The 27767-nt window shown below is 41.4% G+C and overlaps 1 protein-coding gene across 7 annotated transcripts in view; it reads right to left on the minus strand.

The window, feature by feature from the left end:
* The window catches only part of DCP1B (decapping mRNA 1B), a 492116-nt gene that overhangs the window by 428088 nt on the left and 36261 nt on the right, over positions 1-27767 (minus strand). For 4 of the 7 annotated variants that reach the window (XM_044087511.1, XM_044087514.1, XM_044087513.1 and 1 more), the window contains exons 2-3: positions 16076-16116; positions 11566-11693 (exon numbers count right to left, since the gene is read on the minus strand). In XM_044087511.1, the coding sequence (XP_043943446.1) occupies positions 11566-11693; positions 16076-16116 (169 nt within the window). The remainder of the gene's footprint in view (positions 1-11565; positions 11694-16075; positions 16117-27767) is intronic. The other 3 variants (XM_044087516.1, XM_044087517.1, XM_044087515.1) reach the window with 1 other exon arrangement.

The raw sequence follows: 27767 nt of genomic DNA on the forward strand, positions 1-27767 counted from the left end.
TGGAACATTATGGTGAGTACATAACTTCTTTATCTGAAGTAGTTTACTTTATTTGGTCTTCAACCTGTGGGACAGAGTCCCCAGCTGCTAAACTCCTGGGTGGTCCTCATGGAAGGGTGTGAAGATTGGGTGCAGATAGATGAAGGTGCCAGACAGAATTTTGGAGATAATTCTGTCATCATTTTTTCTTGTCCCAGATGTCAGGAGCCCCCAAAATAGGAAGCAATTACATGGTGTGGAACACCCCCAGTAAAATGTAAATATCATTGTTATAAGATATGGCCAAAAAAAAAAGATTGGTAGAAAGTATAGAGAAGTCAGGAGGCTGGAGGGAGGGTAACCAGGACTGCAACAGTGAATACACTACAACATCTACATTTATGGTAAGTGTACACAAATGTACTATGTTCTTCGTGCTTCACTGTTGCAGTCATCACACTTGGGTTGATTCCCAAAGCTGAGGAAGGGTGGAGGCAGTTAAGAAGCATTAGGGCTGGCTAGCAGGCCTTGTAAGACAGCTGTGGCAAATCCAGCTCTGGATTTAGAAAAGATAGGCAAGTGGCAACACTTGGTGAAGGTGTGTACAGATCTTCAGGTTGCAGCGTCCAGGATGTCCCTGGTAGGGACACCCCTGAGAAATGCTGTAGAGATAGCCCTAGTGGAATGAGTTCTGATCCCCTGTGGGGTAGGTTTTCCATGGTGCTTATAGTAGAAATAAATGCAATGGATTATCCATTTAGAAATGGTTTGTTTTGAAATAGCCTTCCCGTCTGCCCTTGCACCAAATGCTACCAGCAATTGTTCAGGTTTTGTTCGAGATTTAGTCCTGTCCAAGTAGAATCTTAGTTGTCTGTGCACATCCAAGGAATGCAGAATCCGTTCCCCTTTGTTCTGTGGATTGGAAAAGAAGGTTGGCAAAGAAATGGACTGATTAAGAGCCACACTGGAAACCACCTTGGGCATGAAAGATGGATTGGTCCGGAGAGATTCCCTGTCTGCATGAAAGATGATGAAAGGCTCCACTGCCATAAGGACCTGTAATTCAGACATCCTTCTAGCTGAAGTGATTGCTAAAAGGTTTTCCAAGAAAGAAATTTTAAGTCTGCAGTAGCAGCTGGCTCAAAAGGAGGTAGAGTGAGTTTCTCCAAAACAAAGTTAAGGTCCCAGGCAGGTGTAGGAGCTCTCCTGGGTGGTCTCAAGTTTTTTGCCCCTCTGAGATACTGCTTGAGCAGAGGATGAGAGAAGAGGGGTGGTTCTGTGTTATAGTCAGCTGAAATCACTGAGGTGCTTCACAAGGGCCTGTCTTTTTCCTCCATTAAAATCCACGCCTCAGCTAAGTATTGTAAAATCTGAGGTAAACTGGGCACTGTTGTGCTCATCCCTAAAGATTGGTTCCAGGCACAGAATCTTTTCCAGTTGTCAGCATAAGATTTTCTAGTACTAGATCTCCTCACCTCCAAAATGACATCCATCACAGGTTTGCTGAGGGATGATGAGTGAATTTTAGTGATTAGCCAGAATGCAAGGTTCAATATTGGAAGCTGTGGGTGCAGAATTTGGTTCTACTGCTGAGACAGCAGGGAAGGGGTCTGAGGCAGGTGCCATGGAGGTATTTGCGACACACTGCACAGGAGGGGGTACCAGTGTTGGCGCGGCCAGTCTGGAGCAATCAAAATCATCCTTGATTTGTCCTGTTTGACTTTTAGTAGAACTTTGGAGAGCAGAGGCAGAGGGGGAAAGGCATAGACTGATAGGTTTTTCCAGCTGAAGGACAGAGCATCCACTTTCCAGGCTTGTTTGTGGCGAGTCCTTGTGCAAAACCTGTCCAACTGGTAGTTCTGGGGGGAGGCAAATAGATCTATGTCTGGGCTCCCCCATTCGCTTGTCAACATGTTGAAAATCTGTGGTTCCAGTTTCCACTCATGTAGGTCCATGAGGTTTCTGCTTAGTCCGTCTGCCAGTGTAGTCAATTTTCCTGGCAGGAATTGAGCTTGTAGTTGCACTTGGTAGCTCAAGGCTGTGTTCCACAATGCCATGGCTAGTCTGCAGAGGGGGTAGAAATGTATACCCCCCTGCTTGTTTATGTGCCACATAACCATGGTGTTGTCCATCTTTACCATTAGTTGTCCAGGAAGAATGTAGTCCTTGAAGGCTGTCAGAGCATTCTGTATAGCTAACATTTCTTTTTGATTGCTATGTAGGTGCATTTGATTTGGGTTCCATTTGCCCTAAATGCACTTCCCTGCCACGTGAGCCCCCCATGCATAGTCTGATGCATCTGTAGTTAGGGTATGGGCGGCAGGGGGTAGTGTGAATGGTAGTCCCTTGTTTTGGTGGCAGGCTTCTGCCCACCATAGGAACTCTAGGCATAGGCACGGTATGATAGGAATCATTTTTTCCAAGCTGTGACAATGTTGACTCCATAGACTTTTTTGGATACCACTGTAATTTCCTCATATGCAGTCTTGCATATGGAATTAAAAGAATGCAGGAGGCCATGAACCCCAAGGCTTGCAGTATTTGTCTTGCAGATAGCAGAATTTTTGTGGCCACTTGTTTGAAGTAAGTTGCCAAATGAATTTGCTTCTCTGGCATGAGGAAAGCCATCTGGGCAGTTGTATTCAAGCTTGTACCTAGGAATGTAATCTGTTGACAGGGTACCAGTTGTGATTTCTTTTCGTTTGTTAGAACCCTTTTTACAAACGCCAGATGATTTAGAAGTACGCCCTGGTTTTCTGCCTGAAGTAGATAATCATCCAGGTATGGGTATATTTGAATATTTCTTTGCCTGCAAAATGCAATGACTGGAGCAAGGAACTTTGTGAATACCCTGGGCGCAGTAGACAAGTCAAAGGGCAGTGCAGAGAACTGATAATGCATGTAGCCTGCTTTGAAGCGTAGGTATCTTTTGCAAGATTCCCTGATTGGGATGTGCAGCTATGCTTCTTTAAAATCCAGAGTTGCCAACCAGGCGTCTTTGCCTAGCACAGGAAGTAACTGGTGAAGAGTCAGCATCTTGAATTTTGGAATCTCCAGAAAGGTGTTTAGAGTAGACAGGTCCAGGATTGGATGCCATGATTTGTCTTTTCTGGGTACCTGAAAAAGCCTGGAATAGAAACCTTGTCCCTTTTCCTTTTCTGGTACCAGCTGAATCGCCCCCATGCTTAAGAAGGAAAGTACCTGTTTTTGAGCCTCTGCCCACTGATTTGGGGGCAGGTCTGGCCACCCGTTTGGTGGTGGCAACGTGTGGAAATGAAATCTGTATCCCCGGGACACTATATTTAAAACCCATTTGTCCTGGGTTATGAGTTCCCAGTTCTTTGCATGAAAAGCAATCTTTCCCCCCAAAGGGGCGGTTAAAAGATAAGTGCTTGGTAATTTGAAAAGGAAGTCATTGAGACTGTTTACTATAGGGGGTGTGTCTTGTTAATTCCAGATTTGGAAGTGGAGGCCCCCCACTGCTTGGTTCTGAGAGTCCCCTGGGACTGAAACCTGGGGTTTTTGCTGTGCCTGGGTTTGGCCTGAGAAGACCTGGAAGGGACCAGAAAGGACCAGTTCTTAGTAGGCCAGTGCCTACTAAATCTAGGAGGTTGCACTTGTAAAAAATCTTTAACAGTTTGCACAGATTTAGCTTTATCTTCCATCTTTTTAAAGAACTTCTTCAGCCTTGCTGCCAAACAGGAGGTCCTGATTTAAAGGAGCATCCAACAATTTAGCTTTAACATGATCAGGCAAAGATTGTTCCTTAAGCCAAGCATGCCTTCTAAGCACAGACCCAGTAACAGCAGCCCTGCAAGAGGCCTTTAAAGAATCAAAACCACATTGCAAAGTATGTTTTCCAACTTGTTCAGCATAATGCATTAAGTCCTGTAAATCTTTATTTTCCACACAGTCAGGAATCAAAATCATTTTCTGTTTAAGCAGTCCAGTAACATGTTGCTGATATTTTAACATATGAAATTGGCAGTTTAAAGCTCTGATTGCCAAGGTTGCAGAAGTATAAACCTTTTTACCCCAGCTATCCAGCGGCCTGGAGTCTCTTATCAGAAGGGGTAGGATTTTTAGCAGTAGAAGCCTTAATGCCCTTGGGTTCCTGAAAAATAGTCTCTGGATCTGCAGCAGGATTTTTGAAAAGGAACTTGTGGGTCTTAGGAACCCTGAAGTATCTCTGTCAGGTTTACTAGGAGCAGGAGGCAGGAAATCAGGGGCCAAAATGGATTCCGAGAAAACATCATCAACAATGTCTTGTACAGGAGGTATAGCCAAAGGCCTATGCTGAGGTAGAAGAAGGAAATCCCTAAGCCTATTTTTTGAATCAGAAAATTCCTGGCTTTCACAGTGAAAATGCTCCCTTAAAGTATGTAAAGTTTCCCCAAAAGAAAAGTCCTCAGGAGGGGAAGCAGAGGGAATGGAATCCTCTGCATCAGAATCCTCATAAGTAGGTATGGACAAATCCAGGTTACCAGAAGAGTCAAAAGAAACAGAATCCGGATCAGAAGATTCATAAGCAAGCTCAACCCTAGGCCTCTTGGGGGGGGGGGGGGGTTTGACTACCTCTGATTAGAGTTATTAAATCTTCAGCCATTTTTATCATTTGTTTTTTAGGCATAGGGGCCTGAGCATGTGGCCTGGGCATTGATTTTTTTAGACATGGATCGAGATTTAAGCCTTAGCAATGAAGGAGGTGTCGTTTTAATATGCAAGTCTGTAGGCCTGAATACACCCACAGAAGCCGGTGCCTGCACAGCGGCTCCGGACCCATCCAAGGTACAGACATCCGCGGGTTCCATAGTTGAAGTATCTCACTGCATACCGGACTCTGAATGGGTCTCAGTAGAGGCCTGCGAATCAGAAGTAGCGGGTATCAGGGGCTGCGCCTCACTGAGTACCGGCGAACTGGCGACTGGCTTTAGGAGTAGCATCATCAGCAGTTTTGGACCTCGATGGCCTGTCTTTGTCTTTATCTTTGCATTTTTTTCAGAATTCCAGTAGTCGGATGGCTAATCGATAACATTTCTGGATAATTAAACCGAGAACCGAAATAATGAGAGGGAAAAATATAACAACGACGGATAGTGTGCTGATTAAATAAGGCACAAAACCGACAGTAAGGTACGTCATGGTCAGGGCCTAGGCAAGGAATACAGTACGAATGAAAATCTTTATGAGGTATTTGCTTTCCACAAGTAATGCAATTATTAACTTTTACTGACATCGGTAAGGAGCAAGAAAAGTTTCCCCAACGGGGTACTTAGCTTTAAGTTGAAGACTTCGGAACTGAAACTCGAAAATGAAAATTTCAGGAGTTGGCCGACCGGCACTTGTGAACTGCTTCTGCTTCGGGCACTGCACAGCAAGAAAGACTGATGTAATGGCGTCGGCTGCATGTTTTATACCCCTGACAACCTGACATCATGGAAGAAGGGACAGCAATGGACGCAGGACCCAAGAATTTGTTAATCAGGCCAACTGAGGGCAACCTGCCAGCAGATTACCCCAAATGTAATGACTGTAACAGTGAAACACGAAGAACATCAATACTGGAACAATGCAAGAATGATTATTTAACATCGGAAGGGTTAAAATACAACTTAAGAAAAAAAAAAAGAGTCTATTTTTATTTTAAAATACAACACATTGTGCCCTAGAGGCTTGAACAAAGAGTGTAACTGGAAATGTTTTTTATAATATGCCTTTAAATGTTTTATTGTTTGATTGGATAATTGTGTGGGTGGGAATCTCTTTGCTACATAAAAAAAATAGTTTTGCTTCTATTGTTAAAATGTTCTCTGGAAAGGCTCTGGAAGCAGAGGCATTAGAGAATCTGACTTGTCTTTTACCGTGTGGAGTTACTGGTATTTTTATTAAAGAAGAAAAAGGTCTTTTGCAGTTTCGCTGGATTCATTGGCCTTTTGAAGTGTGGTGTAAGACTGTTCCTTCTTTAGTGTGGCTATATTAAAGATATCAATGTTAACAAGACACTTTTCTAATCAAAATTGATGTCAGTCGGGCTGGGCAGGGAGAATAGCAGTGAATGGCCAAAACTGGAGAGGGAGGCTGCCTGAACTCACTGCAATAACAGCATTAAGAGTCCAGTAAGCAGTAAGCACTGTACTGCAAGCAGTATGCCCTATGGCCAGGAGGTTGCACATGTGCTGAAGCACACATGTACCTCCTGAGGCAGCCACTGCATTGCTTGCAAGGCCATTGCAGGATGGTGGGAGGTACAGCACACTCCCCAGCAGCAGTATGATGCTGCAACAGCATTTTCTACCTCCTCACTGACCCCAGACATGGGCTGGGTCGAGCCAGGTAGAAGCTGAGATAGGTCCAGTGAACAAGGAGAGAAGTTGACAGTCAGCTGTGGGAAGGGGAGCAAGAAAGAAAATTAGATATTATGAGTGCGACAGAATCCTTGCTCAGGTCTGTCATTGACACTTCCCCGACGAAAATGCAGTAGCAACCTGTACTCCAAAAAAAACAAACCTGGGAAACAAGCCACAATAAGGAGTATAGTACTCATCTCCAAAAACAAAATGTTCAAAATATGTAGCACTAACTGGTTTACATGCAAGCGTTTACCAGCGGAACACCTACACACAAAAAACTGCTGTGGTACATATCCCTCCATCCAGCTTCCTGTAAATACATTAAAATCCTTTCCAAATTGAGTCATTCCCCCCAGTTGATCATCATTGTGAGGTTCATTAATACACACTGACCCCCTAAAATTCCTTGACTTATCCATGGCTTTTCTTTAAAACATCTCCCGAGAAAGTTTATTTCAGTAACCACCAAAATCAGCTACAAGACTGGCAAACACACCATCTTTGACAGGGTCATTACAAACAAGTCTGAAAAGTCACCATAGGGAACAGTCAAACATCTACTAATAAAATTGTTATACAAACTTAGGATTTGGTTGCATACTTTCTGCAGTTCTTTAGGTGACCCACACCGGCCCAACTCTCAAGTCTGTCGTCAGTATACAGGATGGATTCCTATATGCATCCACACCCTCGTTCCTTACCTACTAGACTTATCTACTTCCTTGCACAGCGATCTTACCCTACTCATCCTTGACTCGCCCATCACTCCAAAAGCAATCCTACTCAGCTACAATTCATTCTGAATGCTACAGTTCAAGGTGGTGCTGACATACTTCACACTGTCCAATTTAACTCGCACACAAATTTTGAGGAGCCTTTGCCAGTTATCCCTCATCAGACACTTCTGCTATTACAACACCCTACAATGAATGCTCCCCACCATTTTACTCGCTCCTTTCCTTACCTACTTAATTTATATTCTTACTTTCTCTAATAATATTCTCCATTACGCAATAATCAGCTAGTATGTTCCTTTTAAAATTTTACACATCATGTAAGTTGGACAGTACTTTACAAGTCAGAAGCATACAAATCAGTAAGCAAATACATCAGATTCATCAAGGACTATCCTGCAAACTACTCACCTTCTATAAATCTACCTTTTAGTTTGTTCTTGCTACAGTACTTCCACAATACCCCAAAAGAATGAAAAGGGTTTATTTTGTCTCTTTGTTAAATGGGTAGACAGCTTATTCTGATGACTCTTTTCAGTTAAGACCCAACCACAGGCAATACAGTCACATTTTATAACAGACAGATAACACAAATCGCACAAAGCTGCATAAAGGCACTATAAGCTACTCACTATTACCATACAATTTAATTTTTTACAGTGCTCTTTAATGATACAGTAGGTTATGCTGAAGCTTTCAATGCAAGCCTATATAAAAAAATAATTAAACAACAGACTTGTATAATGTAAACTAGAAGGTTCAGAGGAAAAACACTAGAAATTACAGATGCCCCAAATTGTTCTGCTTATGAGCCATGGGGTGGCAAATACAACAGAATTACGTTCATTTCAAAGATGCTATGCATTACTATGGTTTGACTAATGACCTAGCATACTTCATTCACAATTCTTATGATGCACAAGCCATTATATCAGCAGCTTCTGATGGATATGAAGGCAAAAAGACTGACTAGAAATTTCCTATATACACAATATCAGAGATAACACTATAACAGAATGAACTTGTTTTACACAGTGAGCATTCTTCTGTGAGTACATGGAAGCAACAGGAGAGATATTCACCTTGCCCTTGTACCCATAACATCTTGCAGAACTCTAAAAACATGTTGAGTTTATATACCCTGCATCCGAAAGGATCAATCTTCATCTATATCCAAAGTTACAGGATGACTGGTATTTATCAATCCATGGCATAACTGCATAAGTGTATTACACTTAATTATTGCAAACATAAGTTTAAACTAAGTAACACATGAGCTAAAACTGATTTTAGCTGATGAGGAAGGCAAAAGTAGTGAAATAAGCAACATGTGTATTAATGTCACAGTGAATAAACTTTCTCCTTTTGACCAAAGTAATCGGTAAAAAGCTCACCTGAATTCTACAGCTATTTTGTCAAGAAAAATGTTGGTTGTAACTGTGCATGTGGGGGGAGAGGGAGGACTAATTTCATAAGCAAACAAGCATTCATGAGATTCCAGAGTAATTCATCATAGCATTGCTCAGCTAACACACTGTACATGGGGAATAGAAGACAAAGTTATCTGCTTATCTCCTGACCTTCTCCCCTTGCACAAGTACCCATATCAGAAGCCCTGTGACAGTGTACAGAGTGCAGAACACATCATGACTTCACTGAAGTGCAGAGATGACAAGCTGACAAGCCCCATTCCCTTTTGTGTTTCATTCTGAATTTTCCTGCACAAAAGACAGGAGGAAGGGAATAGAGAATGTGAATTAGCCCACTCTTGCAGAGAACACACAGGAACACGTTAGTGGTCTGCTTTCAATGCCAAGTTGTCTGCATCATATCTCTGCCCCTGTTAAGCAGGACATACAGCTAGCAGAGAGGAAACTTAACTTTGTATGCTGGATCGCTGTGCTGAAGAAGCGGTGATACCAACTGACAACACACAGACCCACATCTTCTCATCAAAAATACTCAGAAGACAGTGAACCACTGTACAAAATAAAAGTGCAGATGCACTTTCATTTGTTTGCGGTTTTATACTTTGCATCATTCTCTATTCCTTTGAACGGACACAGTCAGCAGTCTGCAAAATGTTCAAAGCCGTTGTTCATAAAACTGCTTCAAGGTATCGCCGTAAAAAGTCTCTCCTGGAGCAGGGTTTTGGAAGCCGTAATCCAGCATTCAAGGGCAAGCTAATGAGCGAAGCTCAGCTTGGCTATGTCTATGTAAAGCCAGGAGGTAAGTCTAAGCCTCATTTGCCTTGTAATATAAGCTTTCCAGTAGTTAAAGTGTTCATAAATCCTGTTCCAAAATTTACAGTCCATTTGACATTAACAAATAATATGGTTCTACTAAAAATTTTTGCAAGAGCAAATTTAGACTGTAGATATGAGTGGCATTGGAGGTGCAACAGTTACGCACAGAAATGATACAGATTAAAACAAAGTTAGACCTATTATAGCACAATAGCTATTTTTTGAGGCTACATTTAAAAAATGTTTACTTTATTTCACTTCTGTTTCTGTGACCCCTGCATCCCATTCAACCTGCCCAGTGTACCTCCTCAATCTCCACATGAAAATGAATACAAGACAGGAATGTGTCAGCATAGCACTGTCCTGACAGCGGGAAAGGGGGATTCTCCTTTGGTCTACTCTTATCCCCACCTACTGCACATCAGTGTGCTATAACATCAGTGGGGTTCATGTGCTACCACGCTTCCCCCACATTTTTTCTTGCCTAAGCTACAACCCACAACCATCAGCAGTGACCAAAACATGCAGGAAATCCATTATTTACCCCAAGATGAACAAGCCATCATTTAAAACACGTCACCATTCACTATGACCCCCCTCACCAGTTCCTTTACCCTGTCAGGGTTGTACATCATTGCACTATGGACCTGACCCTTAAAATCTGTAATTGGTAACTGAACAACTAGACAGACCACAGTGCTGAGGATTAGAAAATGTAAAAAAGACACATTATGAAGTTTACAATTCTAATGCAAGCTGTCTGCACCCAGTTTTTATGTGGATAACTGGATGACATAAGCTCTCTGGAAGCAATAGGTTCTGCAGACTCATATTGAAACTCCATTCTGCAAGTTACTAACATAATGGGATTAAAAAAAAAATCACAACATTAACAGCAGCTACAAAGTATCACTGCCGAGAATTCCTAAATTCACGATTTCAGAGCGATTGTCTTTATATTCTAAATCCTAGGCCATTACCATCAAACTATACTGATAAAGACAAGGTAAATGTCCTAGGATATGGGGAATGAGGAGCACTACCCCCCTTTTCATGTCATCCACTAAGTATGACAAGAAACATCAAGGAAGTTTCAAGGGTACAACCTGTTGCAGTTTTGTTCACCCATGTACTAGGCAACTGTGTTTATAATCCTGAAGAAGTCATGGCCAAAATGTTGTGTAACTGATGGCTAATAGCCCAGGTGTAGAGCTCTGTAATTCTTTCATCTTATATAATATACATTATGAGGACACAGGCCAATGCACCTTGCTGCTACGAACAGCACGGAGAATACAGTCATCTCTCACCAGTGCAGCAGGCATACAGTCTCTTTATGCTCACAAGATCTTTGCATACAGTCTCTGTATGTTCACAAGATAAGCTTTATCAGACTCACTTTTGGTCTTCTTTGGTAAATTACTCAGAATCAAAAAGACAAGTAGGTGTGATAAATTTCAAAACTTGCAGTGGTTAGGGGTAGCTTGTTTCCATGTCTTTACATCACAATAATCTATACTGCTTGCTATATACCTTTTACTGAGGAGGTGAGATCATAAGCCCTTTTTCCAATTCAAATAAAAACCTGCACTTTTAAATCTTATTCAGTTTTTGTCTTATTATTACAGAGGAAAAACTACTGCACCTAAAAAACAACCATGATCTACAAAACTTCTGCTGGCCAGAGTGTATTTTAATCACGTTATAACATGTCACTATAATATGTGGTATTAGTAAGTGAAAAATATTGTTAACTATCTTCATCTTGAATTAAGAAAACATCTCAATGCACTTCAACTCTGGCTATGTGCCTAACAAGTTACAATTAGAAAAACCTTCCTTTAGACAAAATTCCTTCAGTTATGAAATACTATTTCAGAGTAAATGCCATTAACTTTAGCCCATTAATCAAAGTCATATTATAAGAGATTTTTACACTTGATGCAGTAACACTCTGCATGTCTTGGCAAAAAAAAAACAAACAAAATAACAAAAAAATACATACTGACACAACCTTCACACAGTAATAAAACCACATTCGACAATGCACCACTTGTGAAACACACATCTCCAACATGACTGCCAGGGCTTCTCAAAGGAGCAAGTTAAAAGGAAATCAGTAAGACATAACATAACACAGATAAATGTAACACTTCTTGTATGAGCAAGAGGGTGAAAAAGCAGATACCATGACAGAAGTCTGCTGACCTCAAATTTCTGAAGGGGAAAAGCAACCGCAAACAGCAACACACTTACATTTTGCATTTCTGTACAGCAGAAATGGATCCTGGAGTTGGAAGTCAAGGTCCTTGGTGATAGGCTCCGTCCTATTATCCATATTTAATCTGTTCATGATGGTAAAGCCATGCCTGGGGGAAGCTGACCTGAAACAAAAGGGGGAAAAAAAGCAACCAGGAAACCATCAATAAATGTGGAAAACTTCAGATGGTAATCATTGGAATTTCTAGAGATAATAAGAATGGGGCAGAAAGCTCAGGGCAATCTTGCTACCAGGAAGTACTAGAAAGAATAAAGTAAAAAAAAAAATAATACCAGTACTTCAGAGCTGGAATAATTAAATAACAAATTATTTGTAGACTTCTGAGCTTTGTCATCAAAGACGGTACTAAATACTGTCAGTACTGATAAGCAAAGGGAAACAGCATAACAGACTGAAACTCTGTAGTCAGGGTTTGCTTATTTCAAACTTCAGTAATTCTTTTTGTTCACCTTCACTCAGAAGGGGTAACACCAAAATGTCCCATAAAGTCACAACCTGATAGTCACTTGAACTTTAAACTCCTACTAGGAAAATATGGCCATCTTATTTAGGTTCTTACTCAGCCTTCACCTGTAGTACATAAGCCAGACCTTTCTCTCAGAACAGCATGAGAAAGTATCATGGACATGAAGCATGTAACTGGATTAGCATCTTTACCTTTGTGGATGTACAGAATGAAGATTGTGGGTGCTGTGTATCAACACAGGTGTGTGCTGTTTGTTAATGTCAATCACATGGCTTAATAGTCCTGGGGGGGGGGGCTCCCCACTAAGCATACTACAGCATGTTATACACTGCGTTAGGGTTCTCAACTACAGCTTTACCAGGTTTGAAAAGCCAGATCTCTCACATGACAGCACAAAGGAAAAGAGCACTGGTACATCAAATAATGAAAAATACTGCATATCGGCTCCCTAGAGCATTCATCAGTCTGTAATTTGTTTTACTGGCATCAAACACCTCACACATGTTGTCCTACAACCTCATTTATCTATAGAAGGAGTAACTCACAACTGCATAATTCAAAGCATTTCTTCTGTATGTTTACCCACCCCATTTAAACCAATACACACAGAATGACAGAATGAGTAGGACATCCCCAGAATAGCAGGCAGAATTCCATTTGCACCTTACCCTTCCCACTGCTGCATTTAGAGGACTTGGAGAAGGGGGGACTGATAAATAGTAGTTTTGCAATGTTTCCAGCAGAGCACTCAGCTGCATCAGTCCAACTAAAGAAGCCACTGTTCAGAGCGTCAACAATATAAATGAAACCTCATACACCAAAGGAAGACAATTGCTTGTGCAAAACTGTGACTGTGACCTCTATTACCTGTCTGCAGTTGCACTTCTTCATTTACAAAATAGTGCAGGTCCACACTCTAAGTGTTACCTTAAGCTGATAAAAGAACCAAACATACTATCTAGCTTAAAGTGCACTACACACGTGAAATAAATTGTTTTAAATGAACGTCCATGCTTTCAGTACACAGGTGATGGAAACAAGGATTCAAGGTGACACACGAGTGGATAAAACCCAAAAGAATGAGCAGTACTGAGTAAAAGTGGACTGTCAGTTGGTGAGCAGATGCCGTAGTCGAGGACTTATTACATCTGTGAAGTCCTCCTTCCTCAGTATCACCACCCCAGACGGCATTATTAAGCTTACAAACTGACCATTAGTAAAGATTTTCATACACATTTGATATAAAATGGTTATTCTGTCACTGTTAAACTACAGAAGACTTGCATAAATGTTTGCAATTAAAAAAAAAAAGAAAGACTTTTTTCCATCTGCATGAAGAGCTTTTTCCTTAGAACTTCCTTGCTAAACAAATTGAGCTTTTTGCAGAAGTTAATACCCTGTACACACATCTGCCCTCTCTGGATAGTTCCATTATGACATTTTAGGAAAAAGTCAGTGAAAGATGAGAAGTTCAAAACAGCTGATGGAAAAAAATGAGAGAAATGTCAGCAGGCAGGTCCAAAAAAAAAACTTCAATACAAACCACTTATTACAGAAACACAAGAGTCCCAGCAAGTTCACACAACAATCACTTTATTAAAATCAAGTAACAACAAATCAGCACCAGCAAGCTTTCTGTATGGTATACAAAATACTGTAGAACGCTTTCAGTTTACTCCCTTGAACTGTTTAAGCTTAGTGTGTGGTCCTTGAATTCTTTACATTTAGTAGGTCCAAAAAGAAAAAGTGTGTGAAGGGATGACAGATGATGAAGCAATGTTTCTTTTGCTACAAAAGCATTGTTATATAATGTGCTATTTACAAGAATGTGGCTATCATACCGATCATTATATTTAGAATGCTGTCACCAGCTAAGAGAAGTAGCTAAGCATAGAAGGCAACTAGCTAAACAGACAAATCAGTGCTGCTGCAGTCATGGTGTAACAGGAAAACGAAAGGCAACTTCAGTGACTGTCAGGAACTGCAAAATGTTTCACAAAGCACTAACATTTTTTTGTTCAAATGCTGCACTGATCAGTGAACAACAGAGTTCTGGACAACTCTTGCGAAAATCTGCAAAACTCACCTTGGTCCAGTCAAACCATTGTAGATTACGATCAGATTTGTAGAATGGTCTGCAGGGAAGTAATGAAATACTAATGAACAGTCTCTGTTCGAAGCCTGACATCGGCTTGAAAAATAAACTGCTATTCACAGAGTGCTCTTTGTTATTTTTATTCTGCAAATATCAGCCAGGACAGTAGTAGCAGCACCATGTTTACAAAGAGAGTAAGCATGCGAGTGTTCATTATGTCCAGCCATCTCTGACTAAATAGTCCTTATAATTTTTGTTGCTTTATATAAAAATGTTAAAAATCATATTCTGTAAGAAAAAGAACAGTTGTATAGATTTTATTTTAATGTAGATGTCTTGTACATCATTGTGTTGTGAGAATAAAAAATACCCATTGTGAGAATGAAGTCAACAAGGGATGGCAAATTTAATTTTTTTATAACAGTGCTGACAAGGGTGACAAATAGCATTTTTTATTATTTTTTTTCCCCTGTGAGACATTGTTGTATTGTTTTCTTCCTGTGGTCACTACATTTCCGTCAGTTCTATTTTGAGCATTCTTTGATTGGAAGTAAACATCCATTGACAATGCACTGGTCATTAGCCAAAAGGATTTCAGTCTACCTCTAAATCCAACTAACACAGGGCTCAGGGCTCTAATTTTTTTTTAATAGTTAAAACACTTCAATGGTTTTCTCAGCCAGTTTACATATGGCACCCAACACTTAAATTTATACCTTTTACTGAAATGGACACCTACAATCAGGGTTCAGTAACAAGTCCAACTAACTGTGAGGTCAAATCAGAGGAAGACATGCCCAAATGCCTGCAGAGATAAAGCCACTCTAGCAGCTCCCAATGCAGGCCTGGCACAGCAGCAGAGGTGCTGAACTACAGGGGCGGAGGGACAGACATGGCACAATGGGATAAATAATGATGTATACATTATCAGGGAGACCAAATAAAAAAAAAAATGGGGGCAAGGGACCCGTACTGATGCAGGAGTCCCTTTCCTGCTCTATGGGCTTACTGCCATCCAAAGCCCACCAGGACACATGCGTACCATAGATGATTACTACTGGGTTGCTGATCGTAACTTAGTTAATTGTTTGAGACATGGATGTCAAGAAAGTCAAACAGAAAGCGAAGCTTGAGACGTGAATCCTGACATCTATGTCAAGAACACAATTTTAAGTTATGATCAGAGATCCGATCATAATTAGCACATGGAGATTTGTCTTTTCCATGTACTAATAGCCACGGAAAAATTAAAACAGCAAGTGTTGAGTCAGCTTTGAGAGCAAGTAATGTAGTTGGAATCTCTTTATGTATTCCATGTAAGGGAAGCAGCTGGTTCCCAAATACATTTTACTGGGTGCAATGTAGACAGCAGGCAGAAACTAAGTTGAAATTAAACTGTTTCATGATTTGCTGGTGTTAGTTACAATCGTATAGGAGTTGAATAACACCCTGGCTCAGCGCTACTATAGCACCAGATGCAATGTTAACAGCTTACAGGATGCCTAACACACCCTTCTAAGACTTGTTAAGGTCAGGTCTCGCACTACAGTATTTCTAAACCAAGATACAATTTTAACAGATACTTGAGCGTAATAATGGCGCTCTACTGTAGTGTATATGGATATAATGGTGCTCTATGTACTACAATGCTGTTAAAGTCACAGTTTTCAGAAGGAAGGATGTACCAAGGGTTGTATGGCAGCACTTGGATCTGGTAGGAGACAAAGTGAGGAAGTATTTAAAGGGTCATGAGTCAACCACTGGTCAACCTTTGGCAGGACCATTGAGAGACGGGTCCAATGTACAGTGAATGAGGACTGCTAGACAGTAAAAATAGATGGACAAATAAATACATACAGTTACAAATATAAAGATATTCATTTTTTTAAATGTCAAAATACTTGATAGAAATAGATGTTCTCACCTTGTGTACACAAAAAGTGTCCCCTCCACGTCAGTCTTTTCCTGCAATTGAAAGACATGAAATATGATCTAGTGAGAATCATTACCGTAAGCTGCTTTTACAATTAAAATTAAAACCAAGAGTCCTAAGGCTTGCCAAGAGCATAAAAAAGCATCCTATTGATCACACTCTGTTCCTCTACCTTCTCACAGTGGCAGTTAGCAATACTAAAAATGTTGTGAGTGCTTAAGGCACAGCCAGTCTGACTTAGCAAATGATGCTGCGTGAAACGAAAGGACTGTGTTTAAATTAAACAGAACGCTGCAATTCACACTGCCACTTAACCACCCTTATGCCCCAGACTGCTAGGGTACCAAGGCTAGTCCTACTACATTCTTGCTGACTAAACATTCTAAAAGAAGAATGCCTCTTTTCTGTGCTGGAATGGGACAAGCAGTTGGCACATAAAGACAGTCTATAACCTCAAGCCAATCATCCTTTATATACATGGCCTCACTAACTATAAACATTAACTTGCTGTCCAGTGCTTAGACCCCCCCAAAAAAACTTGATGTTTGCAAAGTAATATCTGCTACTATACAGTGCTGCTGCCTCCAGATAAATTTATGGTCCTGGAGGCCACCTCGCAAGTGCCTCTATCAAACGAGCATGGTTTGTACATCTACATTTGGAAATCTGAGACACTCCAAACACCTGAATCTGCTCTCTCTCCTTGGTCTACTGATGCTGTCAAAATATACTGCAGACCCATAAGAAGGTGAGTAACAATCACAGGATACTTCTCAGTACGCAAGTCCTTTCCATAAAAATCTCCCATACAGCTCACAATACCACCTCAGAAATTTGTGATCAAATGTCAGTTCAGCAACTTCATCTAATCACTGCACAACTGAGTGCCACTAATATGATACATGACAAAAAGTAGAAGCTATGGTTTTCATCTAACTGGTCAGAACTTTCTCTGAATAAAATAAACAAAAGCTTAAGTTCATGCAGTTATGCACACTTTTCTTCAACGATGTGAATCATGAAAAAATTAATGTGCCTTCTTTTAACAACTTGTGCCATTGGAACAAGCAAATTCAAAGATTTCTGATACACCCTTCTGTGTCAATACATGGTCAAGAGCACCTTTAATGCACAACCTGGAATATCTCATAAAATGGTCCTAAAATGGTCCTAAATAATTAAAAAAAGCACAGTTGCACTGTAACATAAAAATATTTATTTTTTTTTTGTATAAGCTAAACCAGTTGGGCAGATGACTGCTTTATTTAGCACCTTACAGAGACTACATCACAAACAACAAAGTCAATTAAAAGCAGAAACTACAGAGAAATAAATAATGATAAAGTATTTGAAGGTTCAGATGAAGCTCGGACATGGTTTTGATTACACAGCATTATTAAAGGGCTAATTTCAGTCACGGCACAATGACTGATGAGGTCCTATACTACATTATTCATTCAGCAGAGAGGACTGAGACAAGACACAGACATGCATGAGAGAGTTGGGTGCTCATCTGTTTCTCAGCAGGACATCCCAAGCAGTGGTATCCTGGGGTACCTAATAAAAGTGCAAACAAAGTTTTACTATATCTGTCTTCCTTCACTCAGTTCTGAAAATGGTGATTTGTATACAAATGTCACTGCATGTCATAATGCATGCTATATGCACTGATACATATTCTTGGCGACTTAAAAAATACCACCTTGCACAGTCTCTTATCATTTATGCTGCCAAAGGAAGACTGATGCCCCTCTTATTCCCTCTGGCCCTGTCTAGCTCTGAAAGGAGAGGATGGAGTTAACATAACACCAGTCCCCCCCCACTCTTACTGAGTGCATTTGTACTATACTGTAAAAACAGCACGAATTTTAAGAGTTAAAGGAGCATCCACTTCACACATCAGATCTGTCCAGAAGTGAGTTTCTCTGTTCAGCCCTGGAGGGACAGCAGTAATGAACTACAGCAGTGGTTACAACTTTGTATACTTTTTCACTCACACACTTTTGACATAACACAAAAAAAAAAAAAAAAAAAATTAGATCACTACCAACAATAAACCAGTGCGCCTCCTCATAATTGTACATAACATGACACATGGGGAATCTGATAACATTTTTGAATGTTTTAGACGAAGAAGCAACACAGAATCCAATGACACTGAGAAACAATTGTCTACATTGTGGTAACATGTTTTAGAATTGTATTACATTATTACTGATTATTAAATCGTTAGGGAAATTTTCACTGTCAGATTAGGAAGATGGATACTAACTGGAAGAAAATTCATTTAAAAGCAAGGTTCTACCGTGATGCCAGTGTTAGATTTCCAGTGTTATATAATATCTACCCTGGCTCCTTAATACGTGAAGTTAGTAATACAGCTTCTATCACCCCTCCAGAAAACAGAGACTTACTAATGTGATGCCATCACTGGTGAAGTCTCTCCAAAAAAGTCTCAAGTTACAATATTGATACTAATGGGGTAGCTACTGTAAAACGCTGTCAAAGTGCAAGTCTCATATTAATGAATCCTGCAAAATGCAGAATTGGTGTCAATAAATCCAAGATGCTGTCAATACGAACCAGCAAAACTTACAGCAGTCTAGGGTATTTGTTCAGTCTTCTCAGTATTACATTTCCTATTTTCATGCCTCCTCAGTTCATCTTCCTGTGCAATCTTCCATCACTCTGTTAATAATGGAATAGTAACATCCTATTATCAAATCTCTGAAGTGCTTTATAAACTGCTGAGGCTGTCATCTCTGTAACAGCAAGGTTTTCTAGTTCTTAGTATTCAAACACGATACAAGACAGGTAGCCTCAACGTCAACATATGGGTCAGTGGATTAGCCAGCACTGCCCGCTAGGTACCCTCTGATGTGATGTTCCCTCTGATGTGATGTTTTAAAACATCTTTTTTTTTTGGTAATTCAGTAAATCAGGTTGGGTGAAACTGCCTTCTCTCTCTATTTTTTTTTTTTTTTTGTTAATACTGCTGTTCCACTTTCTACCCAAATTTTTCTCTCTCTCATAAGCTTAAACAAAGAGTAAAAAGGTCACACAGATAACCAACTGGTTAAAAAACACAAAAAGAAAAATCTAGCAAAGCTAGACTTATAACTATGTGATACCTTAAACCTCTTGCATCAGAGGCCGCATGGGATATATGCAAATCACCCTTTAAGGATATCAGGTGTTTCAGCTAAATGGCAATTCTGAATGTCCATGACTTTTTCTTTTACTTTCATTTTTAAGTCTATTTATGGACAATTTCAGGTCATTAAAGCCAAACCCCTCTATTTGTGGACACGCATGTTTCTGCCTTCTTATGACATCATCAGTACAGCATAAGAGGAATGTTTGACCTGTTCCTTATGGGTATTCCAAGCCTCCCAAACTTGAACACACCTGTACTCTCCAAAAGACGAAAAGTGACCACTACTTTATTTGGCTCCTTGAGAGGAAAGGTTATATACCAAGGCAAAGGCTTCATTGGACAGGATGAAAGCTTAGGTCTCTGCCACGGTTCTGCACCCTAACCAGAAGGTAACTTCAGAAGCTCAAAGATTAGGTAGTTAAGCCTGGCAGGACCTACCCCTTTTCCTGCTGAAGTAAACAAGGTATACACCTGGCATGCTTCCTTTTGTCCCATTCCACACAAAGTCTATGCTTAAGTTACACAGTTTTCTAAACCACATGTGGAATGGAGAGATAAGGCTTTAAATGCTTTACGTGAAGATAGCATATTTATTGATTTAACCTTTTTAGTGTTCTGTATACATCTTTGTACATACATTATATTTATATATATCTATATCTATATCTATATCATATATCTATATATTACCTATACATATCTATTACATTGTTGCTTTAAGAAGATGAAAGATCAGGTAAGAGTTAAATGATTGATCTTTGATGATCATGTGATTTTACTGGTACTTTTAAATCCTCGTGTGGTGAAGGGGTTTTACTTCTGAAGAAGTTAACTGAATTAAAAGAACGAAAGTGCTTAATTAAAACCTGTGTCTGAGCCTCCTTTTGTGCTTGCATCTTAGTAGAACTGTTTGTTCAGATGCATTACATACTGGTTTGAATTCAAGCATGAAAAATGTCAGTCCCTTCTTGTACCTTATTTTAGAAGGTTTAAATGACAAAAAAAATTCATAATGCCATTTTCTCCCTCTCATTTTGATAATTAACAGTCACTGTAAATCTCTGCATAAAAATCTTTCATTGATACCTTAAGGTATGACTGTGGCCAAGTGCTGCCTTTCTCAGATGTGGAAGATTTGGCTACTTGCTTCCTCCTGCTTCTTTCTAAAGGCTAAGAACTTTTTTGGCTCGTCACTCATTGTCCACTGCCTAGCTGTGGTAACATTATCTGAATCAAACCTACTTGCACACTTACCTTTTTAATTTACAGTACCAACTTATTCTTAAATGCATTTATACTCCTAAAAAGCCGTACTGAGTTGTTCTACTTTTCTTCTCGCCCACTTTAATCTGTACTGGATAATGACAGCAACTGCTTTACAGGACACTTGTGATGCTAGTTCAAATAAGTCCCAGCAAGTTTAAAAAAAAAAGAAAAGTGTAGCGTATAATAGTTAAGAAGCACGTAGTTAAGAATTCACTTACGTATTTAACTCATGGTTTCTTCACCCTTAAAAAATAGTGGGTCAGCCCTCCAATACTTTGTTAGAAGTAACCACTGGTGATTAGCTGAGAAAACAGTGTACTGTGGACCAGTGGGAAACAAAGATCAGTTCTGCTTTTTGGGTCACTGAGAGCAATGTGCTTAATATGAGCCACATGCCCAAGTGATTTAAGGTTGCCACTGCAGATCTAATGCAATAACAGTCTGGCAGTTGGTGCAGAGGATTAAGGAGCGGTTAACAAGCTGCTTCCAGAGGTCCAGTCATCCACTTTGGCCATGGTTTATCTTGTCCTATTACTACTGGTTATCCTGTGCAGTATGAAAACAGTTTACAAGAAAGGGGTGCTATGTGGGACACACCGGTTAGATATTACTATTTTTGCCTTCAGAGTTTCAAGCTTCCTTAGCTCAAGCATACAGTTTAATATGCTGAATCCTCTTACATTTAGCATTACACATTTAACAACTGTTTACTACCAATTACCCCTTAGAAGCAATCGGCAGAATCTTGTCATCACGCATTACTATCTTCTATATCTCTAGTTTATTCTCAGCTGCAACATTCTACAATTCCAGCAATGTCTGGGTGCTGACATTATATTTCCATAACTATCTCTCCATTAGCAGCTGCAGCTGCACAAAGCTTGCTATCAAATAAGAAGTATCGGAAAGAAAACTTAGAAAGTGCAGTTGTATAAATAAACTTGCCAAAATAGATGTTCTAATAGAGAACTGCTGCAGTAGCCCAAGCTAGTTGGGTCCTAGCCCCTGCAACTGGTCAGCCTACAAAGCTAAAGGGTGCCTTTCATATGCTTTTAACTGTTAGGCACTTAAGATGAGCTCCATACAAAAAGGAGAGTTAAGAATGTCAAAATAATCAGAGCTTTCTTGTCTGGAACAGAAGCAAGATCCCAGAAAGAAACAATGGTAGAAAAACTACCAAAAGGTAATCTATACACACACAAGGCTATATATGCTATAAATGAGTGACGAGCCAATAATCTTCAACCGGCGGGCTTTCTTCAGAAACTGGGGAATGAAGGGGCGAGGTGGAAATGCATAAAGAAGACCCGAGAGACTAGAGCGTCCCTGGGTGACTGTCCCAGAGGGGGAATCAAGGCGAAGTAGTTGCTGCATTTGTAGGTGGTCGGGGATGCAAAGAGGTCGCAGCAAGGAAGACCCCAGCGGTGGAAGATCTTTGCCACTATCAAGGGATTCAGGGACCACTCGTGAGGTTGTAGAATGCACCCGCTGAGTCTGTCGGCTATCACGTTGGAACTCTCGGGAATGTGCATTGCTAGAAGAAAATGGTCGGTAGCCATTGCCCATTGCTATATCCTCATGGCCTCTCGACAAAGGGGGTAAGATTTGGTTCCACCCTGTTTGTTGATGTACCAGACCACCGCCATGTTGTCTGATTGTATCGCAATAGTTCCAGACGGCAGCAGGGGATGGAATGCTTGGAACGCCAGAAGCACCGCCCTCAGCTCTAGAACATTCATATGCAGTTGGGCCTCCAATTCAGACTAAATACCTTGGACTAAAAAGTAACAACCAAAAAAAATTGAAATCCAATATTTCAAAAATAACAACAAAAAGCAGGATCCAACACTCGTTTAATGGATAGTCTCTCTAGCGCCTCGGCTTTCGCCTTCAAGGAGAATTTTTTAAATACCTTGGACTGTCTGTCCCTGACATAGCACCCCCACCCCATCAGGGAAGCGTCCGTGGTCACTGTAGCCTTGGGCTGCTGGAGGGAGAAGGGGTGAGACCACTGTGACGGGTTGTGGGTCATCCACCAATTTAAGTCCTGTTTGCACCTGTGAGTTAATCGAATCTTGGCTGAAAGAGGATACTGAAAAGGATACCATTGGGTGAGCAGTAGCCATTGTAGAAGCCTCATGTGAAACCTGGCCAGGGGACAATGGTGATGGAGGCTGCCATGGAACCCAACAGCTGTAGAACAGAGTGAGCTGTGGATTCTCCCTTGAAAGGATTGGGATCAGTTGTTGCTTTATCCATAGAATTCTGTGCTCTTGAATGGATGCTCTGCAATTCTTTGTATCCAAGATGACCCCTATGAATTCTGTGGACTGAGATGGGATTTCTGCCACTTTATGGTTATGCCTAGTCTTTCTGCAGTGAGGAGAGAGTATGCTAGGGCTTCATCCAATAGATGTCTGGTGGGGGCGGAGATGAGCCAGTCGTCTACCTGGAATCCTTGTAGTCGCAAGTGAGCTGTGACGACTGCCATGCACTTTGTGAACACTCTGGGGGCTGTAGAGAGTCTGAAGGGCAGTACTCTGAACTGGTAGTGACTGGCTCCCGCACGGAAGCACAGAAATCTTCTTGATGGCCTGTCCATTTTTATGTGGTAGTACGCATCTTGAAGATCTATCGAGCACATCCAATCGTCTTTTTCCAAAAGCGGGAGGATAGACTGTATTGCGACCATCCAGAATTTTTGTACTCTTACAAACTTGTTCAATACACTGAGATCCAAAATTGGTCTCCAGTCCCCGGTATTCTTTGGCTTCAAAAATAGTCTTGAGTAGAATCCGGATCTTATCTGGTCTGGAGGGACTATTTGGATGACTCTTTTTCTTAGCAGCTTTGATATCTCTAATGCTGCTTCTTCCCTTTGACTGGGTGGAACGTCGGGTAAGTTTGTTGGGGGGGGGGCAGGACAAAGATCGAAGGGAATATGGCAACCTCTGGTTATTATCCTTTGTACCCAAGAGTCGGTGGTGATGGTAAGCCAGGCAGAAGGGTACAAGGAGAAACGACCACCAACCACCTCCAGAGGAAAGGAGTTGGGCCGCTCTTCAGGAGCGCTGGTAGGACTGACCAGGAAGAGAGTCCCTGGCACCCTGGTTACGTGGACCTCCTCTGCCGCGAAAAGGGAGTCTTCCCTGTGAGTTTCCCCCTCTGCCTCTAGGGGAGAACTAGGCCTGTGTTTCACGGAAAGGATCCTGAGACTTTTTGTACCATATCTTCCCACTCTTCTGGTTTCTGGAGAAAGCACTTTGAGGGGAAGAATAACGGACACCTACAGCAGAAAGGGTCTTACCGTCTTGTTCACATCTGGCCAGTGTGCTTTTAACCTTGGGTCCAAACAATGAAGAGGCTTCGATGGGAGCATTGAGAAAGGAAGTCTTGAAGGGTTCCGCGAAATTGCATAAGTGCATCCAGACATGTAGTCTCAGAACAACACCTGAACTCACCTCTCTAACTGCTCCTTCTGATGCGTGAGATATCAGGCACATGGAGGAGTTAGATATCGATTTAATGGTGGCCAGCTGAGAGGCCACTTTGTCACGGACCTCATCAAACATGGCACCAGCCAAAGTTTCAGAGAGCTCAGATATTAAATCCCTTTGATGCCTGGTAAAAAGTGTGCCATATAATTCAGGGACCTGATTGCAAAGGTCGCTGATGCAAAAGTACGCTTTCCTATTCTGTCCAGAGCCCAGGACTCTGTTGGGTGGATGGACAGTCTGGCTTTCTTCTTCCACCAGGTCCTTCTTGGTTGCGGCCGCCACCACCAGAGCATCTACAGGAAGACCTTTGGACCAATGGGGGTCAGTAGCAGGAGGGGACAAAATTGTATATGGCCTCAACAGTATCAGGAGCCTTCCACGTAAGCTGCACAAAGAGCCAGACCAGTTCATCGGCAGGTGGAGTAACCCAGGAGGTAGGGGGCTAGGCGCGAAAGGCCTGCAGGAACACAGACTCTTCAGAGATCGGGTTAGAGGGCTGCCAGTCACCTCCCTGTTTAAGGATTTCAAGGATATCACCAAAGGATACCTCAGAGGGTGTCCGAGGGGACCCTTCCCCATCAAAGTCTGTGTCTTTAGTAAGGGACTCTTCTGTGGAGTCCACGTGTATCCTCTTGCATGAGCTTTTTTAATGAACTTCCTCAGAGGGAGAAGCTGGGGAAGACAACGCAAAATGGGTGTCCTGTGGGAGTACATCCTGAGGCCCCTGCGCCCGGTGTACGCTAGGAGTGACTTGTGTACATTGCAGTCCAGAGGAGGCGGGGAGATTGACAGCACAGTATCTCCAACCAACGCCAAAGCCTTCTCCATTAGTTGGAAGGCCGGTCCACCTGAAGAGAGGTGAGTGTCCAGGACAGGGGTCACCCTTCCCCTAAGTGGCTCAGCCTGCCGACTTGGAGTCCCTGGATGGCTGTGAAACACTAAATTACGTATGCCACAGCTGACATCCTGGGTCATAGCAAAACTCTCCTGCCACAAAGGCAACTGCGGTTCCTTAGTGAGGTCCATAAAGGGAACCTTAGAGGGGGAAGACTGTGCTATATCAAAGGGCTTCAAAGGCAATGAAGGAGGAGAATAAGTAGGGGTCTTTAGCAAACGTGATCACCTCCCAAGGAAGGATAGGTCCTGGGGGGCGGCATACCTCTGGCTAAAAGCACTTGATCCACAAGAAGCAACACATCGTGTTCAAAGAGGCTTCTAGTGGATTTCACGCACATGGCTGAGGGAGAGTCAGGTCTATCCAAAGATGGGGCAAGCTCGGTGCCCACCTCACCAGTCTGCACTGAAAACAACGGGGCCATAAGGGACTGAACTACAGGTGTCTGCACCGAGGAAATCATTGGTGCCGAAGTCATGGTCTGCACCGATAATAAGGTCGGTGCCGAAGTAGTTATCGGCACTGAGGCTGGGACTGAAAAAATTGGTGTCAATAACTGAGTTGTCGGTTTCGGGTAAGATGTCAGAGCCGATGTGGTAACAGTGTGCATCGACTGGATAGTTGGCGCCGGTGGAGAAGTCTGAACCGAGGAGCCCCTCGGTACCGATACGGTAAAGGGCAAGCTAGTCGGTGCCGAAATCACAGATGGTGCCGATGGCCTCAGTGCCGAAGGTCTAGGCACCAAAAGCGCTGGAGCCGAAAAAGTCAGATCCGAAGTGGAAAGCTTAGCCTTCTTGGGTCTCGGTTGGTGGGAGTCCCCAGCCGGGGCCGAAGGAAGAGACTTGGCCTTTGTATGTTCATCAGTCTTTTTCTTATGGGATCTTGGAGGGGGTTGAAGCCTCCGACCTAGAAATAGCCTCTGAAAAAGAAGATTTAAGTAGGCCCTTCAATAACAATTTAATTTTCCTCTCAATCAACATCCTGTTAGAGAAATTCTTACAAATTCCACAGGGTGGGTCAACTGATAAATGAGGCACACCCAAGCAACAGACACACAGTGAATGTGCATCTGAAGTAAGTAATTTATGGCCACAATCTGAACATCTCTTAAATTCTGGACTACCTTTTTTATCTGCCATGTTAGGAAAGAAGGAAATTCAGAAAGAATACCAGCAATGGTATAATAAATACCCGAAGGTACGGAGGAAAAGGGGTTTACCAACGATGGTAAAGAAGAAAATACCTCGCGGTAAATAGGATGAAGAAGACTGAAAAGATTCAAGAAGGGATAGTCGCTAAATGCAATAACGTAAGAGAAAACAATTTAGTAACTTTTCTGAGAGAAATGTTTTAGACTAGTATGACAACAAAATATTGTACTTCGCTCAAGAGAAGTAGCTTGACACGACCGAATGGCGACGCGGTGGGAAACAAAATCTGAGGTAACAGGGAGAGGGGAATTCTGGGTAAGAGTTTTAGCTCGAGAGTTTGTAGCTGACACGAGCATAGAAGATGGCCGGCTCGGTTCGGAGGTCAGAACCGATACCCACACGTAAGGAATGAACAAGGATTTACAATATCAGATCAGTGGCTCTAGATGATAATCACTGTTGAAGTGACACTCCAACCCCATATGCAAAAATGGGAAAAAGGGTTGTGGATGGATGGATACAAACACTACAGATAGCTTGCTTTGTAGTGGTAATGCCAAAGTATAGCCTTCATATTTATATAAAATTGCCCCTTGAATTCCTACAGACAATTATTTCTAACAGACGTGACCATTCTGGAATACTCACCAGCTGAAAATTAAGGGGCAAGTCCACATAAGCACACACACGGTTCACTTTGCTACATAAAACAAGCCAATGTAGTGGTTTTAAGGTACAGTCTAGTGGAGTCAATATCAGCTTTTAACAAGTAGTTCTACAGAAAAACATAGTATCATTCTTCTACACTTCCACATCTAAAATTGTTTTAAAAGGCTGCTCACTAATGACTGTGGTATGCCTTTAAGGTTTCTCATTTGCAGGTGGAGATATCTATGCTGTTTGTTTCAAGGATACTGTTATATCATTAAGCCATGAAAGTAGCTACGATAACTTGAAAAGTTTTACAGAATCCACATATTTGTCAACTTCTTGTTGCTCTTGTAGTGAATGCAAGACAGTTTGCTGGGGGCACAGCGATTTTGCTTGGCATTTTTTTTTCCTTTTTTTAAATCTGCAAGTCAGAATTTCTTCCCAGTATGATGCAATGCTCTATTCTACACTACAGAGAAGTGTAAGTACTATGGCAAGAAATAAATCCACAATATGCAGGGTCAAAGGCATAGAGAAATGTGCCAAGTTCTGGCTCACTAACCTGGGAAAAACATTCACACTGTCAGTTATATTTGCAAATCAGTGATGATACAGCTTTCTGAAATTTTTTTTAATTATTGTTGAAAATTAATGAATCAAAAAGCAAACAAATACAGCAGAGCACTGTTTCCAACAGGAATGCTGGATATGACCTAGTGAATATGAACAAAAGAAACTCCACCATCAGTCTCTTCACAAGACGTGGCTGATTAAGTGAAAGCTTGTTCATGAATTTTTTCTTAAGTTTGATTTAATTTATTTTTCTGTTTAAATAAGCTGACAAATACAATGTAAAATGATTTAATGCCATTTTCAAAGGTGACACTACCAGGGGCCATAATATTTTAATCATATCAGCTAGGGGATGAAATGTGAAAGACAGGAATGTATGAATTTTGTATTACTTATAGGTGACAGGTGTATGTCAACATAGTGTAAAAGCACTGAAGGAAAGAATAAAAGGCACTACACCGAAGAAAAGGGGTTAATTTAAATAACATTAAGT

The sequence above is a fragment of the Protopterus annectens genome, chromosome 11.part0 (assembly GCF_019279795.1).
Source record: "Protopterus annectens isolate FY-2018-M chromosome 11.part0, PAN1.0, whole genome shotgun sequence".
Lineage (NCBI taxonomy): Eukaryota > Metazoa > Chordata > Ceratodontiformes > Protopteridae > Protopterus > Protopterus annectens.